The following is a 15652-nucleotide window of genomic DNA, read 5'->3' as shown; positions in this document are numbered from 1 at the left end:
GCCTCCTACAAAATCTGTGTCCCTCGGCCGGTCAGCACCAAGCAGTGTGCCACCCGCCTGCCCTGTAAGACTAAGCTCCACAGGCCCACAGAGCTCCTCTGGACTGCTGTCCACGTGCGTCTCACCTGACCTCGATGGCGACCTTGGGGACACGTGCACTCATCATCTAAGTCTCCGAGAGGCCGCGGAGCCAGCAAGTGGCGGGAAAGGATAAGGACGCAGTCCAGCACCCAGCTCAGGGGCTGCCTCGCCACCGCGAGCTGGATGGCCTCGCTCACCTCCCTGCTCTGAGCGGCCTGACACGGTACAAAGGAGAATTACCCTCTGCATTTCAGCAATGTGTAGAATTAAATCCATAAAGCCATAAAGATGGTTTTCTATAAACGCTGAGAATTCTTGGCTCTCCTCATCATGAGATGATACCTACAGACATTCTATAAATAATGAACACCTTAGATCCATTCTCTTTATCTTTATGCCCTACCCCCATGTTTAATCTGGAGCAAAATTCAAGAACCAGCAGCGTTAAAGACTTTAAACCTGGAAAGGGTCTCCCTTCTCAGTGAGGAGTGGCCCGGGATGAAGCAATCCATCTTTTTCACGTTACACTGTTCATTCAGTACATGATCACACGGGACCTCCCTGACGGGCCAGTGGTTAAGGCTCTGTGCTCCCCATGCAGGGGGCAAGGGTCCGATCCCTGGTCAGGGAGCTAAGGTCCCGCATGTCGCATGGCACGGCCGAAAAATGAAGTAGTCCTATGCCTTGACGTGGAATGACGCTCATAATATATCGTGAATTGAAAAAAGAAGAACATGATCAGATGCACGGATTTCAGAGGACACATTAGGTGACCAGGCCCCGCAGCTTCAGAAATCTAAGGTGTGTGGTCAGACGAGGTATTTAAGCATAACTAGTTAATCTATAACATATGAGACTCCCTTTCAAGGCATACACAAACATCTCCCTCTGCTTCAAGGTTAGTCAGGCTTTTCGTACCTTTACTTTGCTGCTTCGACTAATTGCACTACGTCACCTCCACGCACAGGCGTGTGTTCACCTTCGCTGCCCCATCGTCACTCCCCAGCCAGCCTGGCTCTGCTCCTCAAGCTGCTTCCCTCCAGCTGACTGTCCACGGGGTCCACGCCCCCCACCCCACCCCGTGCTCATCACGAAGGCCAGGGAAGCCTGCCCCTGCCCTCAGAATCTGCAGCTCTTCCTCCTAGTGTTCATTTGTTCCCAGCGACACTTTGCTACCCCAAAGTATGTTGTTTTCAGTTATTTCTGGTCCACAAAGACTAGATCCAAAATAATCTGAGAGCTCAGGGAACCAAGGTACCCCAAATTAAGATACCTTAAGAAATGCTGTTCAGCTTCACCTTGGCATTAAAAGAGCTCATTTGAACCTCTAGTTGCAGTGGTTCTCACACCATAGGACCCAGGAAAGCAGCCACCGCGACAGCTGGGGGCTGTTAGAAAGGCCGGTCTAAGGCCCCGGACTCAGCCGCCTCGTCTTCGGTGGGGCCTGGGCGGCTCTGAGGCTGAACGCTGGGAACCCCTGACTCAGAAGGAGGTCCTCGCCCAGAATTGCTGACGTTGGCCCTCTGGGTTCAGGTGTGGACAGGGGCGTCCCCTCTCATCTCACGGGAGGCAATTTTCTAACCCTGTTATTTATTTTGCTCGTGTTCTGGAGCAACCAGGGGCTGCTGGTGGTAATTCTGGAATTTGTGCAACGCAGCCTCTTCGAAAAATCACTCTCACATCTACTTTGACCTAAACACCAAAAGATAAAAGCCTGTGCTATCATCAGATCCCAGTTAATAAACTGACCCTCCAATTACATCAATCTCTTAAAAGTGAAGACAGCAGCCTAGGAAAACTGAAGACAGGACAGATGAACACCCTCTCACGGCCCCCATTCCTACAAAACTCACACTCCCCTGTGCTCCAAGGAGGAATCACTTCCGGTCATGCCATGCAGCTCCGAACCTTCCACCTGTTCTGCAGGGAGTATTTCCTTCTGCCCTCTCCTCTCTTGCCAATCACTGTTTCAATGACTCATCCCTCCCACGAACTGTGATTTGCCGAGTGGGCCTTCTATGGTCTTTATCAGAATCCAGCCTGCTCTTACAGTTTCAGATGCCAGCGGAAGAAAACACCCGGAGCGCACCTGGCTGGCCTAGACTCTGATTCATTCCTGAGTCTCTGGTCCACTCAGGAGCACGACGACCCATCTTTAGGGGTCCAGCGATTCCTGAACAGGCCGCCTACGTGGAGCTCTGCCTCCTGGGCACGCCATCCTCCGGGCCCTTCCCAGGAACACTGACATTGCCATCCTGATGCCCGAGGAAGCTGACCGCCTACCGCGTCCCCATTCCTCCTGGGCGCCTCACACCTCCTCGCCGGCTTCCTCTCCCTTGGGGCCAGCCACATCTGCATCCGATGCCTCAGTGCCCCACGTCCACTTCGGAAGTGCATCTCGGGACCCACCCAGCTTGAGCACTCCTGCTGACACACCGCCTCTCTCTTCCCGAGCTGCGGGGCCTGTGGGGGGCTCAGGACGCACCAGCCAGGGCATGGTGCCTGGGCACACTGCATATTTTAAGCTGAACGAGTCTGCGAAAATGACAGAAGCGTGAAGGTCACCCTGACTTTCCCCCCACCCTTCTCCCCTGAAGCAGCTAGGTGGGAGGTGCCCTCCCCACACCTGGAGGAAAGGAGCATCTTCACGTCCCAAGACAAGGGGATGCTGGGAAGAATCCCACCCAACAGACCTGGCTGAGCCACGCCCAGTCCTACACTTACTGCAGACCCCTGGACCTCATTTCTCCACCACTGTCCCTCCTCACCTAACCTAACACACAAGTACTCGGGCTTACCCACCTCTTCGGATCCTCATTTTCTCAGAAAGTCTCCCATGTCACAGAAAACTTACATTAAATACATCTGTATGCTTTCAGTTTAATTTTCAGACCCAGCCAGGGACCCTTAAGAGGGTCGAGGAAAATGTTCTCCTCCTCTACACTAAACTAACAAAGACAAATAAACAGGAGAAACTTCTGCCAGTTTTTCAAACTCCGTCAGCTTAAAATATTCACATGCCAAGGGGCCATGTTTGGGGGTAAGGTGTCCTGACCCGTCACCATTACTCAGGTAGCTCCTTCTCTTGGCTCAGTCGGTACACAGCCAAATCACTCACCCCGCTCCAGCCACCAAACGACTCTTAGCCTGTCCCAACATCTGAAACAAGATAAGTACGTCTCTCTCACAAACCTTTCCTTTTAGAATTATTAAAGCATCAAGTTAGTCCAGCCTGAATATCAGTCTTCACCTAAAACCAATACTTCTTTTCTACACATAACTCTAAAACCCTCTGCTCTGCATCATATGAACTGATTGCTCAATTATTATAGGAATCTATGTATATGGACATATGTGTTCATGCCTATTTCCATAGTTACATTTGCCTTTTTTTGATATCATTACAAGACGTAGAAGTAGCCATTATTAGATAAAGGCACAGAAGGTCTAATCATATCTGCTATTAATCAAAGTCTAAAAGTCAAAGTTCACAGAAAAGATTATGCATTACAGTAAGAAAACTAGGCTCCTTTCCTTCAAATCCTGTTGGTGCTTAAATGCCAAATTCCTTGCTATTGTTTTTGCATTTGTCCACGGTGCGCATTTTTTAAACAATGTACCTGCAACTGGAAAAAACATGGCCCAAAATTATTAAGGTAAACACCCCCCAAATCAGGCCAGAGAACATGTGCCACTGCGTAGGCTTCTGTCTTCTGAGGAGCACAGAGATTTCTAGAGATGTGCACATCCGAAAACAGTTCTTATAAAGTGTAAGATGTACATGCTAAGATACATCCAGTTAATATGTAAAACCCTTGTTTCTTTCAAGGAAAGCAGAAAACGTGTAAGGAGGAGGACGAGAAGGAGAAAAGGACAAGGGCAAGAGCAGCGAACGCAGAAGCTCCAGCTTCCACGAAGTACTGGCTGCCGACTGGAAAGCAAGCATCTCCAAGTATCAACTTTGCACTCAGGCTTGCCAGGGATCAGCTTAGCTTTTACTGCTCTGTGCAATTTCCGAATTAAGTGACTTCGCCGTGAGTGGGACTTTTTTATGTAACGCATGACATCATCAATTAACCCTAAGGACGGTACAGCGTTCAGCCCACCTGGTTGCTGGTTTAGCTGAGAACGCGGGAAGCGTGCAAAGCAGGGAAACAGCAAGAATGGGGGGCGGGGGGCTGCCAGCGCGCCAGCAGATAAACAGCACAATGAGCTGGCGCTGTGACCAGCCAAGAGGCACATTCTTCCCCTGATTTGGACTTGTTATCAGAGCTTCCGTGGAAACACACACAGAAGGACAGCAGAGAGGAAGCGGGAGGCCACGGTGTCCGCGGTATCCCGTCGGCCTGTGCCTGCTCATAGGGGACTCACCTCGTAGCCCTTCTCCAGCAGGAACTCGGCCAAGTAGGAGCCGTCCTGGAAGACAAGGAACATCAACAACGGTCAGACCCATCGTGGCCAAGACCAAGGGTTTTGAAAACAGCATTCAGAGGCTCTAGGAACTTAAATAAGGCTCATGGCAACCGACATGAAAATAATACAGACAACATCCGACATACACACGGAGTGGTGCTGTGCTGTCCACTAAGCCTCCCATAGACGGGCGTTCGTCTGTGCCCACGGGAGCGTGGGAAGGCGTTGGCATCACCACGTGCACAGGGAAAGAAACTGAAATCCAGGGACACATGGGGGCAACAGGGAGAACAGGAAGCTTCAAAAGCTGATGGATCTGCTTTAGGTTTTGCCGCTTACTAGCCCTGTGAAACACGCAACACGTGTGCGGCCAAGCAGAAGGGCTTGGTGCTCCTGGGACATAAAACAGGAATCTATTTCTGGGGGTGCTGTACAGAAGGAGACGCTGGAGCAGGGATGAGACAGGAGCTGCGGGGCCTGGGGAGAGGGCAGGGCGAGTGCGGGGAGGAGGCTGAGAGCACGGCGGTGTTGACGCCACTGGAAAGAGCTACCACGGGGAGAGGAGGAGGTGTGGGCCCTCAGGGGAGGCCCTCCCGGCACTGGTGGCCTTGGCTTCGAGCCCAAGGGTCTGGAAAGTCCCCTCAGAAAGGGTCTGGGGTTTGAAGGTGGGGTGGGGGCGGGCCGTAGACACGATGGCGCTGGTGTTAGCCCTGAATACACGTGCAGGCGCACGCACACGCGGAGTTCGGTAAAAGCGAGGTGCTTACTTTTTATGAAATGATGGGAACTTCATTTGTGCGCATCTTAAATCATGCAGTTAATCTCTACGTTAAGATGACAGTGTCTGACTAAACACAGAGATTCGCAGCTCATTTTTTTAAATTCTTTAAAAATGTCTAGGTGAGGGTGGAGGTTCTAGGTAAAATACCTCATGCGTCACTTTTAGGGAAAGAAAGTATGAGAGCCATCTAATTAAACTGTTAAGAGGCCACAAGGCACAAAATCAGGGTTCTAGAGATACGGTAGAACATCACCAGCCCTGCTCAGAAAATGAGCTGGGTGGATACTTCACAATCAATCCTGTAACTGCCCTTCTGCTTTCAGCCTGGGCAAGTCCCCTCTATCCCATACAGACTTAACATAAAAATGAGAGGCTCCAACTACTGGAAACTTGTGTGCTCAAAACTGGTTGGGAATATTTGGATTTTCTTTGGTTTCCTCAGTTTGTAAAAGCTTAAAATATCCCTTTGAGCTTCAAAAGTTCCTACCAGATATTCCAGGAAAAAGAAAAATAAAGCAGGTTTTATTCCTATCATTGCTTCACTTAGAGCTGGAACTGGAGACACCCTACGGGTCCTGAAAATGAGAGGGCTGCCGCGAGGGCGCTTGCTGCGTTAACGCAGAAGTCACGCGTGAATTCAGGCAGGATGACAAGGCGAGGGCGACGAGGGATACATTTTGTGGTTCATTAAAACCCCCGTCAAATTTTCTTCTGACTTGTTGACATAAATATTCTGGTTTACAGACTCATGTGGAGAAGAAGAGAAATGGTCTGGCACATTCCTTTTCCTCTCAATCTTAGGATATATGCACAATCGTGTGGTTTTACACACCCAACACGCAAAGTGAGCCAGATAAGAGAGCTGAACAATTCACACCCCGACAATCCGGGTCTACAGGACCGCCAGAAACTTGAGGATAATCAATAGTCTTATAACCCTGAGAACAGCTTAAGAGAAAAAGCATTTACAACAATAAGAATTTTACAGTAGGTCGGACAGCCCTAGAAAGTACATTTTGTTTTGCTCTTGGTGGTGGTGGTGTCATTTTGAAGCAGGCAACACTGCACTTTTCACAGTTTTACTTTTTCTCTTGGAATAAAAAGTTAAAATGCTCTGTGCTCCACCACGGTTGCCGAGAATGTTTAAAAACAAAAAGGCAGAGGTGAGACCGTGGGGAGGGGCTGTGACTATTCAGAGGCTGATGTGAAACAGGCCTGCCCAGGGCTGAGCCCTGTCAATAGGTCTTGCTCTTCTCACCCAGGCCCTCCTCAAACTTTCCAGCCAGGCTGGAACATTCTGCCCCAGCAGTGGCACCTGCTTCCTCCTCACTTCCTTGCCAGGTCTCCCAAGTGATAGGGCCGGCCGCACAATGTGGGAACCGCGGCAGCGCGAGGCCCCTGGCCCCCCCGCCCCCGGCCCCCAGACCCCTGCACCGAAGCCCCTCTAGGAGAACGGGCCGGTCGCACAGCACCTCCCCCAGATGGAAAACCACAACGTCACGGCAACTGAGAGCCACAGCCAACACGACATCTGACTCTCGACTCCTGGAACCCGAGGAGCTGACGGCCTAAATGTCCGACTCACGACGAACACAACTCATCTGGGACCGACTCCAGCCTGGGCTCATGCCTCGTGACAGGAGACGCTTTCACTGGAGAGTCAGCACCCCAACCGGGACTCTTTTCAATTCGGTTTTGCACATGGTTATGAAGACAGTCTCCATTTCACATTAAACGTTGTACAGTTGGAAGTAAGCACCACAGCTTCAACATTTTCAAGACACAGAAATATTTTCTGTCTTATTCTTTCAGGAACTCACCGGGAAGGCAGGCAGCCCCTTGGCACGGGAGTTAGGGAGGCCCGTGGAGGTTAGGGGCCCGCCTGGTGGCACCCACGAGAGGGGAAGCCAGGACTAGAACCCGGGGCTCCCACGACTGTGCCCTGGGAAACCACTTCCTCCACTTGGGGCCCACCAGCGCGTGTCAGAGCCCAACAAAGCAATAAAAAGACCATAACAGACTCATTTTTAAACCAAATTGATTTAGTCACTTTGCATGACAGGGTATCTTACAGATTAAACAGTCCTTCTAGTTTTAACCAAGTGACCCAAATGCAGAATAAGGTCCTGTAACTTTAGGACAGCCCAGAGCTTGGGGGGGAGGCAGGACACAGGGCCGGGGCCTTCTCCAGCCTCATATGGGCACCACTGCCTCTTGGAAGTAGTGTCTGGAGGTGGACTTGGGATGTAGGTTTCAGGCTGTTGAGCCAGGTGGCAGGACCACTGCCAAGGGTCCCAAACGGGAGGATTCCGGCGTGCCTGGTGCCTGCAGCCCCCGTCCTTGTGCTTCACCTTTCATGTAATGTTCCAGATACACTCCTATACAATTCACAGTAATTCCAGAAGTTGAATCCTATCTTGACTATAAGATAAAAATTACCTAAAATTTCACATCTATAAAAAGCTGAAGGGAGTGCAGAAAGTTTCCCCCTTCTCCCGAAGGCCACAGAAGGCTGAAACAGCCCTGACCGAGCCTCATACCCACCCATGTCCACACACGTATGGCCTCATACCCACCCATGTCCACACACGTATGGCCTCATACCCACCCATGTCCACACACGTATGGCCTCATACCCACCCATGTCCACACACGTATGGCCTCATACCCACCCATGTCCTCAAACGTATGGCCACCTACCTTCCTGCAGAGAAGGAGAGAGCATTCCTCTTCTCTCTCCAAACATGGATTCACTTCTAGCCCACAGGACAAGTGGAAAGGACAGCTTCTCAGATGCAACTTGAGAACCCAGCCCCTCTGAGCTGAGCCTAAATCAGACTATGTTTCTGCCGAAGCACCACTGGGCAGCTTCTTTGAAGAGGGTAAGATAATGAGCAGTGCTGGGCTGAAGAAACCAGGCCTCTAGTAAAATGAATTCCCTTGTTTAGATCACCTCAAGCACTGGGAAGTACAATACCGCCCCTGTAAGGAGAGAAAGCACTCGTCCACACTGCCTGCCACACGCTGTAAGTCTATGCGCCCTAATTACTCTAAAATAGGCATTTTCACCTAATTGCAATTACAATATCAAAGTAATCTGTACCTCCAATGAGAGAAGTACAGACACCTCAAAGATCAACAGAAGATGCTGCTTTGAATTAGAATGAAGACTTCAGATGGGAAGATTATCCACTGCAGTGCCAAGATTCCAGAGGCAGAATGCACGGGGAAAGTATTTTCACCTGGCTCGCACTTGTAGCACAAAGCACTGGATAAAATCTCTGTCACACTCACAGAACTCAAAAGACCACAGGGATTATTAATCCCACTGTCTTATTTTGCAGCTCAGGAAACTGAGACTAAAAACATTAAATGTTTAGTGTCCAGTCACACAGTTAGGAGGTAGCAGAATGTGGGGGAAAAAAAAGGAAAGAAAGTAAGAAAAGTGAAAACAGATCTCTCGGGCTTCCCTGGTGGCACAGTGGTTGAGAGTCTGCCTGCCGATGCAGGGGACACGGGTTCGTGCCCCCGTCCGGGAAGATCCCACATGCTGCGGAGCGGCTAGGCCCGTGAGCCATGGCCGCTGAGCCTGCGCGTCCGGAGCCTGTGCTCCGCAATGGGAGAGGCCACAACAGTGAGAGGTCCGCATAACGCAAAACAAAAAACCAAACAAACAAACAAAAAACCCAGATCTCTCAGACCTCAGAAGTTTTAACTAAAAACTACTGTGAAAAGAGCTAAAACGAATAGACTGGACTCATGTGTACAGTTGCGAACCAGAGGGAAGAACGAGAACAGAGCCAGCAAGTGTCAGGAGAGGGAGCAGTAACTGGCTGGCTGGACACAAGGACGCCATCCGTGTGCAAAACATATAAATAACCTCGCCTCCTGTAGTCTTTAAAGCTGAAGATTATTTCCCCATAAAAGCTGAGGTCGCTCCCAACCCCCAAGAACTGCCTTTCACTCCCTTTGATTTACCTCCCGGTAGAAGGAGTGATCAACAACCCCTGCATAGCAAAGACTGATGGATACTCCTTTCTAACCACCCCTTCCTGCAGACCCCCTGCTGGGGAAAGAGCCCCCAAGGAGGTGCTCAGCGGCTGCACACACACCTCACACGCCCACATGGCCCATGGATAAGTGACACTGGCTCTGCTGCAAACCAGGACCTCCCAGGAAATTGTGATGAGCTGAAGCTTAAAGGCAACATTTTAGAAAGAGGCTGGATACCCCCCATCAGGCTACACATCGCTCTACCATTGCCCTGCTATCTTTCCCCAAAGTATTTTCAAAATGTTTCTAATGTTAATTTCAAATTAACATTCAATGTCAAAAGATTCTAATGTTAAGTCTTATGGCCAACTGTAAACTAAAAATAAGATATCATAGAGGGAAGAAATGAACTAAAAGGTTAATTTTAGAAAATATTTTTTTTCAGTTGCTAGGTTAAAAAATGCTGGTATTCTTTTCATTTTTTGGTTAGTACAAAGACTGAAAAGGTTTTTGTGTTTATGACTGTGTGTACTATTTCTTCTGGGAATTATTTATTCTTATCTTTTATATTTCGTATCCATTTTTCTAGTAGGCTGTATTTCTCCAATTGTTTTTTTCTTCTAAGCATCTAGAACATATATAAAATGGACTCATTTTTATCTCCTAAAAGCCACTCAGAAACTATCTGGAAACAGGTTAGCAGATTTTTAGTGGTAGAACTCCCATGATAACCTGGTTTAAAATCCACGTTCCTTTCAAACTGCAAATGATTATTGTAAACTCTTAGTTTAATGAGCAAAGAAGAACGAAAACACCAAAACCTGAACCTGGTCCAGGGACATCTGCACAACCCAGCACTTGTAGCACCACCGACCTCATCACAGCAAAACACATTTCTGTGATTTAGGCAAGTGCTGTAAGAAAAGTGGGATCAGAGGGAACAGCTGCTAATAAGGTATACAAAGATAATTTCTAATTACACTCTTAGAAGAAGGACAACACACACATTCCAACACCGTCCCAGAGACGTTTAAAACCCCTCAAAAGTAAATCCTAAGGCATTCATCAAGCACATACGCGTGTGCTGGGGGTACGTAATGCAGCTGCATCAAGCGTGAGCTAGCCTGTCCATCTCCACATGAATACAAGCGCCCCCAGGGAACGGCCTCCTGCCCACATTCTCGCCTCTTTAAAACGGAAGCTCCTTCAGTTTGAACCCCTGTGCTTTTCCTCTCTCCCACTCTCCCTTTCTTGACACTCATGCTAAAATTTCTACCCTTCAGAGAGAAACAAAAGTCCCCACGTGACCTGGAATTACTACAAATGATGATGATAATAGTATTAAAAACAAGAGTAAGCACTTATTTGGTGCTCTCAGTGCTTTACGATCATTAACTTTTCAATCTTCACAGTAACCCTATGTAGTTAGCACTATTACCTCTATTTCACAAAAGAGCAAACTGAAGTGAACTGAGACCAAGTAACCTGCCCGATATCCCAGCTAGTAAACAGAGCAAGGATCTGCACCACATATATATTTCTAATGATTTATATGGCAATCTGCTCCACTAATGGGATCAATCACTCCATAATGATGGGCCTACATCATTTATGTTTTATGTTTTAACATAAAATGTGGTCTCTATAGAATTTGTTAACAAAGCGAAGTGTCACAGATTAGTGAGTTTCAAACATTCCCTTGGCCATAGGTGTCAGGGAATAGAGGGCAGAAAGGAAGGAAGAGATTTAGCCCCTGCACTCTTGCTCTGAGAATATCTGGGAAGCCAGGCACTTCCTGGCCGAGATAGGATTAGACTTCGACGCTGGTTTCACACGGATCAGCATACCCACATGTGGACAGGATGAGAAGAGCAGCCAGGTAACCCGCACAGCTAAGCAAAGTGCTCTGCTATCAGGGAGCACCGGCAGATGCATGAGCCACGGACAGAGGCAGGGCTGGGGGAGAAAAGGAAAGCGATGAACTACTTCCCCAGCGACCTCGTCCACACTGGATGGCACGGTGCCCTGGGGAAATCAATCACCACCCTCGCGCATGAAATCAAGGTGGGAAAAACAGAGGGAATACAAGAAGCATATCCCTGTCAAAACCCTTTCAAAGATCTGCTAACTGACGAGTCCAGTGCTGCTGTGAATGACTCCTTTCAAGTTTAGAACAATATACTCACTGAAAGTTTGCATAACTCAGGGCTCCAAATACATTGATAAAGACTTGTTCAGATCTAGAGAGAAGTTAGTAATAAATTACCAGTAAACTTCGTGCTTAAAATAATCTCTTTGTAGTAAATACATACATGAATTAAAACTGTCCAAAAATGGAAAATAGAGCTTCTCTTTCTTTTTCCCTTTCCCATTATCTCTCAAAGTGACAGTCCACACAATTAATTAAAGGCTGTTTCTTTGCAAAGTACATACTTGCATAGTTCTAATCGTCCAAATGATGCATAGAGGAAATGATTTTTTGCAGGTACTCTAAAACAGAGCTGCACTTTCTCCAGGGTTCAAGGCCATGCTTAATGAAAAACTTTAAACCTGGAAGAAAAAAATGCAGTACTGAAAAGAGGAGAAATATTAAATTTTAGTATTTACCTGATTTATTGGCATTTCCTTGTGCCTTTCTTTGTAGAGTTTGTGCCCTGGCTAATGAGAAAGACAAAGCAAATGCTCTTTTGTTGACCGACTTTAAAAAGGTCCGAAGAATAACAAAAAGACACGCAGATACTGATGACTGTATCTTTCTCCATTCTACTGCACATTCGGTTGTTACTTCAGTTCACTGTTGGTGACAAGTAGAGCCTAACTATTTGCAAATATTCTTGCTCTTTTTAACCCAATTTCTTTCAGGGATATAAACAGTTAAGACCATTCCTATCACAGGCACACGCCATGACAGAAATGTCAGTTATGGGCACCCAGAGCCATTTCAGACCTGATCTGCAACAGTGGAGTCCCCACCAAGCTGGAGACATTGTAAATCACAGAAGAAAGATACAAAATGAGAGCTGTGATTTGTATAAGTTAAAGTCACTGACAGACAGATGAAATGCAAGCATATGCACACAGGTGTCCATGGAGAAGTCTGTAAGCATCTACCCAGAAAGCTGCGTATCATCAAACTAATAAAGCTGACGCTCAGAGCAGAGGACAGGTAAAGAATGGAGTTTCTGCAGGCAGGCTCACCCGTAAAACACGATTCTGGGGGCCAGGGAATCTCGGTATTTATTGTTGGGTTGTGCTGTATTATGCACGAAGGTTCTGCCACTCAGAGAAGGTATCGAAAAACACTTTGGGGGAAAATCCCGCATCGAAGAGCATGGGCCTCCACCTTGCTGACAGCAGTCTCTCCAGTCCCTGCCTCACAGGCCGTACAGCCTGGGCGCGTTCCCACCAGCTTAGCGCAGCACAGCGCCTATGACAGTGGAACTTCTGCAGGCTCACCCTTCTGGTTGTTTTCATCTTGTCGTTGTGCCCTCTTTCGCCAACAGCAATGGGGCTTAGCTCCTACTCAACCATGACCTTTTGTTTTCAAGGAGCTTCAAAGTCGTATTTTTTAACGTGTATCCAGTATAAGGACATGTCAACCATGTACTTCTTAAATCTCGACTTAATAGGACAGCAGGAAAACAGGATCCAGACTCGACTCTACTGAAGACCGGTCTTGTAAGGGTGTTGACGGATGGGTGTGGTCCTTCAGGTGAGAAATGATGTCCACGTCAATAGGGACTGTATACGACTCCCCATCCTGGTCTCAGGAGCACCCAGCTCCAAATTCCCAACCTTGCCAGGGGCTCAGACTGAAAGCCTGGTGTCCCTAATTCTGTCCAACCAGATCCATCCACCTGTGGTCTAGGCTTGTAATACTGACAAGCCACACAGTGGTTTGCTTCTCAGCTATTCCCTCCCCTAATACGCATGACTTAGTCAGGATACTTGACTACGTTTGGTAGATCCGGATCATCCGTTTAGAAAAACTGAGCTTTTTTTTTTTTTTCTATCAAAACACCAGGCTTAAAATTCAGGTAAGTTATCACCTTACACTACACCTTTTAGTAGATATAGCTAACGCAATCTTACTTACTGCACATATGTTCCTCAAAGTATTTATTACTTCTATCAAATTAATAACATCTTACATTTCTCTAATTCTTTATGGTTGCTAAGTTCTCTAAGATATTTCTCCCATTTATATCCCACAACGTCCTGGTGAGATAGCTGATATTATCCCCATTTTTCCAGATCAGATCACAGATTAGAAAGCTTAAATCCTTTACTCAAGGTCATAGAGCTAGTGAGAGAACTTGGCAGAAGATGAAACCAATTTGTCTAGTCCTAACTACAGTGTTATTTCCATATTACTTCTCCTTCAAGCAAAATAAAAATGTTTCAATCAAAACAAGATACCACAGAAGTTTTTTTAAAGCTTTTCAATTAACTAATAAAGGTATATAAAAACTCATAGAAAGTTTAGTAAACAATTTTTTTTAAATAAGTATCATCAATTACTTTTGTAATAATCCATTTTTAAGAATGATTGCGGGCTTCCCTGGTGGTGCAGTGGTTGAGAGCCCGCCTGCCGATGCAGGGGACGCGGGTTCGTGCCCCGGTCCGGGAAGCTCCCACATGCCGCGGAGCGGCTGGGCCCGTGAGCCATGGCCGCTGAGCCTGCGCGTCCGGAGCCTGTGCTCCGCGACGGGAGAGGCCACAACAGTGAGAGGCCCGCGTACCGCAAAAAAACCCAAAAAAACAAAACAACACTGCTCTTGATATATAGTTGTTAAAGAGAACAGAACCTAAGAGTTCTTACCACAAAGGAAAAAATTTTTTGTATGTATATGAAGTGATGGATGTTCACTAAACTTACTCTGGCAATCATTTCACAACGTACATGAGTCAAGCCATCCTGCTGCACACCTTAAACTTACACAGTGCTGTGCGTCAATTATATCTCAATAAAACTGGAAGAAAATCAGATGTTTTGTAATCTTTTATCTCATAAAAGTCTGTTAGGTGCAGACACGATACGCACTATGATACGGTTTTTATAAACTAAGAAACACAAAAAACTACACAGCATAGTGTTTAGTAACTATCCGTGTATGATGACACTATACAGAAAAGCAAGAGAACACGCAAATGCCATGATGCTGGTCACCTCTGGACTTTGGCCGGTAGAACACTCAGAGAGCTTTCGCCATGATTCTACTATTTTTTTAAGTTGGGGGTAGATTAACCCAAGTTTTCATTTTATCATTATGCTCCATAACTTACACAGATATCACATATTAACGTTCATATATCAAATATTTTCTAATTAAAAATAAAGTGCACGGCATGAAACAGGCCCTTAATAAATGGTGAAAATTATTCCTCAAAGTGGAAGGGATTAGAGCATGTCAACAGGCTGGGGAGGGGAGCCAAGGGAAGAGCTGGACGGACAGACAGACAGGAAGAGTAGCTGCCGCGACCGGGAAGGGAACGGGCTCAAGAGAAAAGGGAAAAGGCCTGGTCTGAGCAGGACGGACCAGGTCTCCCCAGAGCCGGGAGAAGGACGCGTGTAGATGGAGACAACTTGGCAGTGGGAAGAGAGGAGGCGGCATGTTTCAAGAACCAAAACATAAGATTATTTGCTCAGGACCAGAAGCTCAAGACTGGCTAGGGAGACTGAGCACAGAGGCTGACTTAGAATATTTACCGTCAGGAAAGTGGAAGGAGACGCACCACATAAGGTGACCACTGGGAACCCAAAGAGACTGAAGACTATGAGTAAAAAGGGGACCATATATGTATTTGCGTTATTTTTTTCATTTCGGCACAAGCACAGGTTAAAAAAAAGAAAAAGAAAAACAAAGAGAGAATACTCCAAGACTGACGCAGGGTTGGGAGTTTGCAGAGACGTAAAAAAGAAAGACCAGGACCAAGGAGTTAAGAGTTCTATTCCAAGAATAATTCAAGTCCTTGGCCATTGGATGCAGACCTGGGGAGGGCAGAATGGAGCCCAGACAGGATGGTGACCAAGGAGAAAACGGAGCATGGGGAGGCGCAGCCACTTCCGAACCTCGAGAACAGTTACAGGAGGAAATAGTGCAGATGAGCCCCAGGTGCCCAAGCTGTCCACGGGCAAGGAAGAAGGGTCCCCAGTGATTAGGTCGGAGGTGCCAGCATCTGTGCACACATCACCGTGCCACCTCCCACCACCCAGAGGTGCCCCCTGGGCACACAGCCTCTCTCCATAAAGCTCTCGGTGGTCACCGCCAATCCACAGGTGCTGTCACCTGACCTGAAACTGGCCTTTAGTCCCTGCAGCAAACACTAAGATATTCCCCCAACTTTTAATCCTGAAAAGTTTTAGATGTACATGATAGTTGA

General features: G+C 47.4%; 1 protein-coding gene across 1 annotated transcript in view; it reads right to left on the bottom strand.

Moving 5' to 3' along the window:
• Window positions 1-15652, bottom strand: part of GMDS (GDP-mannose 4,6-dehydratase) — a 478661-nt gene that overhangs the window by 393422 nt on the left and 69587 nt on the right. Inside the window, exon 2 of the mRNA XM_065885295.1 lies at window positions 4453-4497. Within this exon, the coding sequence (XP_065741367.1) occupies window positions 4453-4497 (45 nt within the window). The remainder of the gene's footprint in view (window positions 1-4452; window positions 4498-15652) is intronic.

Source organism: Phocoena phocoena, chromosome 10, assembly GCF_963924675.1.
Source record: "Phocoena phocoena chromosome 10, mPhoPho1.1, whole genome shotgun sequence".
NCBI classification, from domain to species: domain Eukaryota; kingdom Metazoa; phylum Chordata; class Mammalia; order Artiodactyla; family Phocoenidae; genus Phocoena; species Phocoena phocoena.
This window is presented reverse-complemented; position numbering and strand designations above follow the sequence as displayed.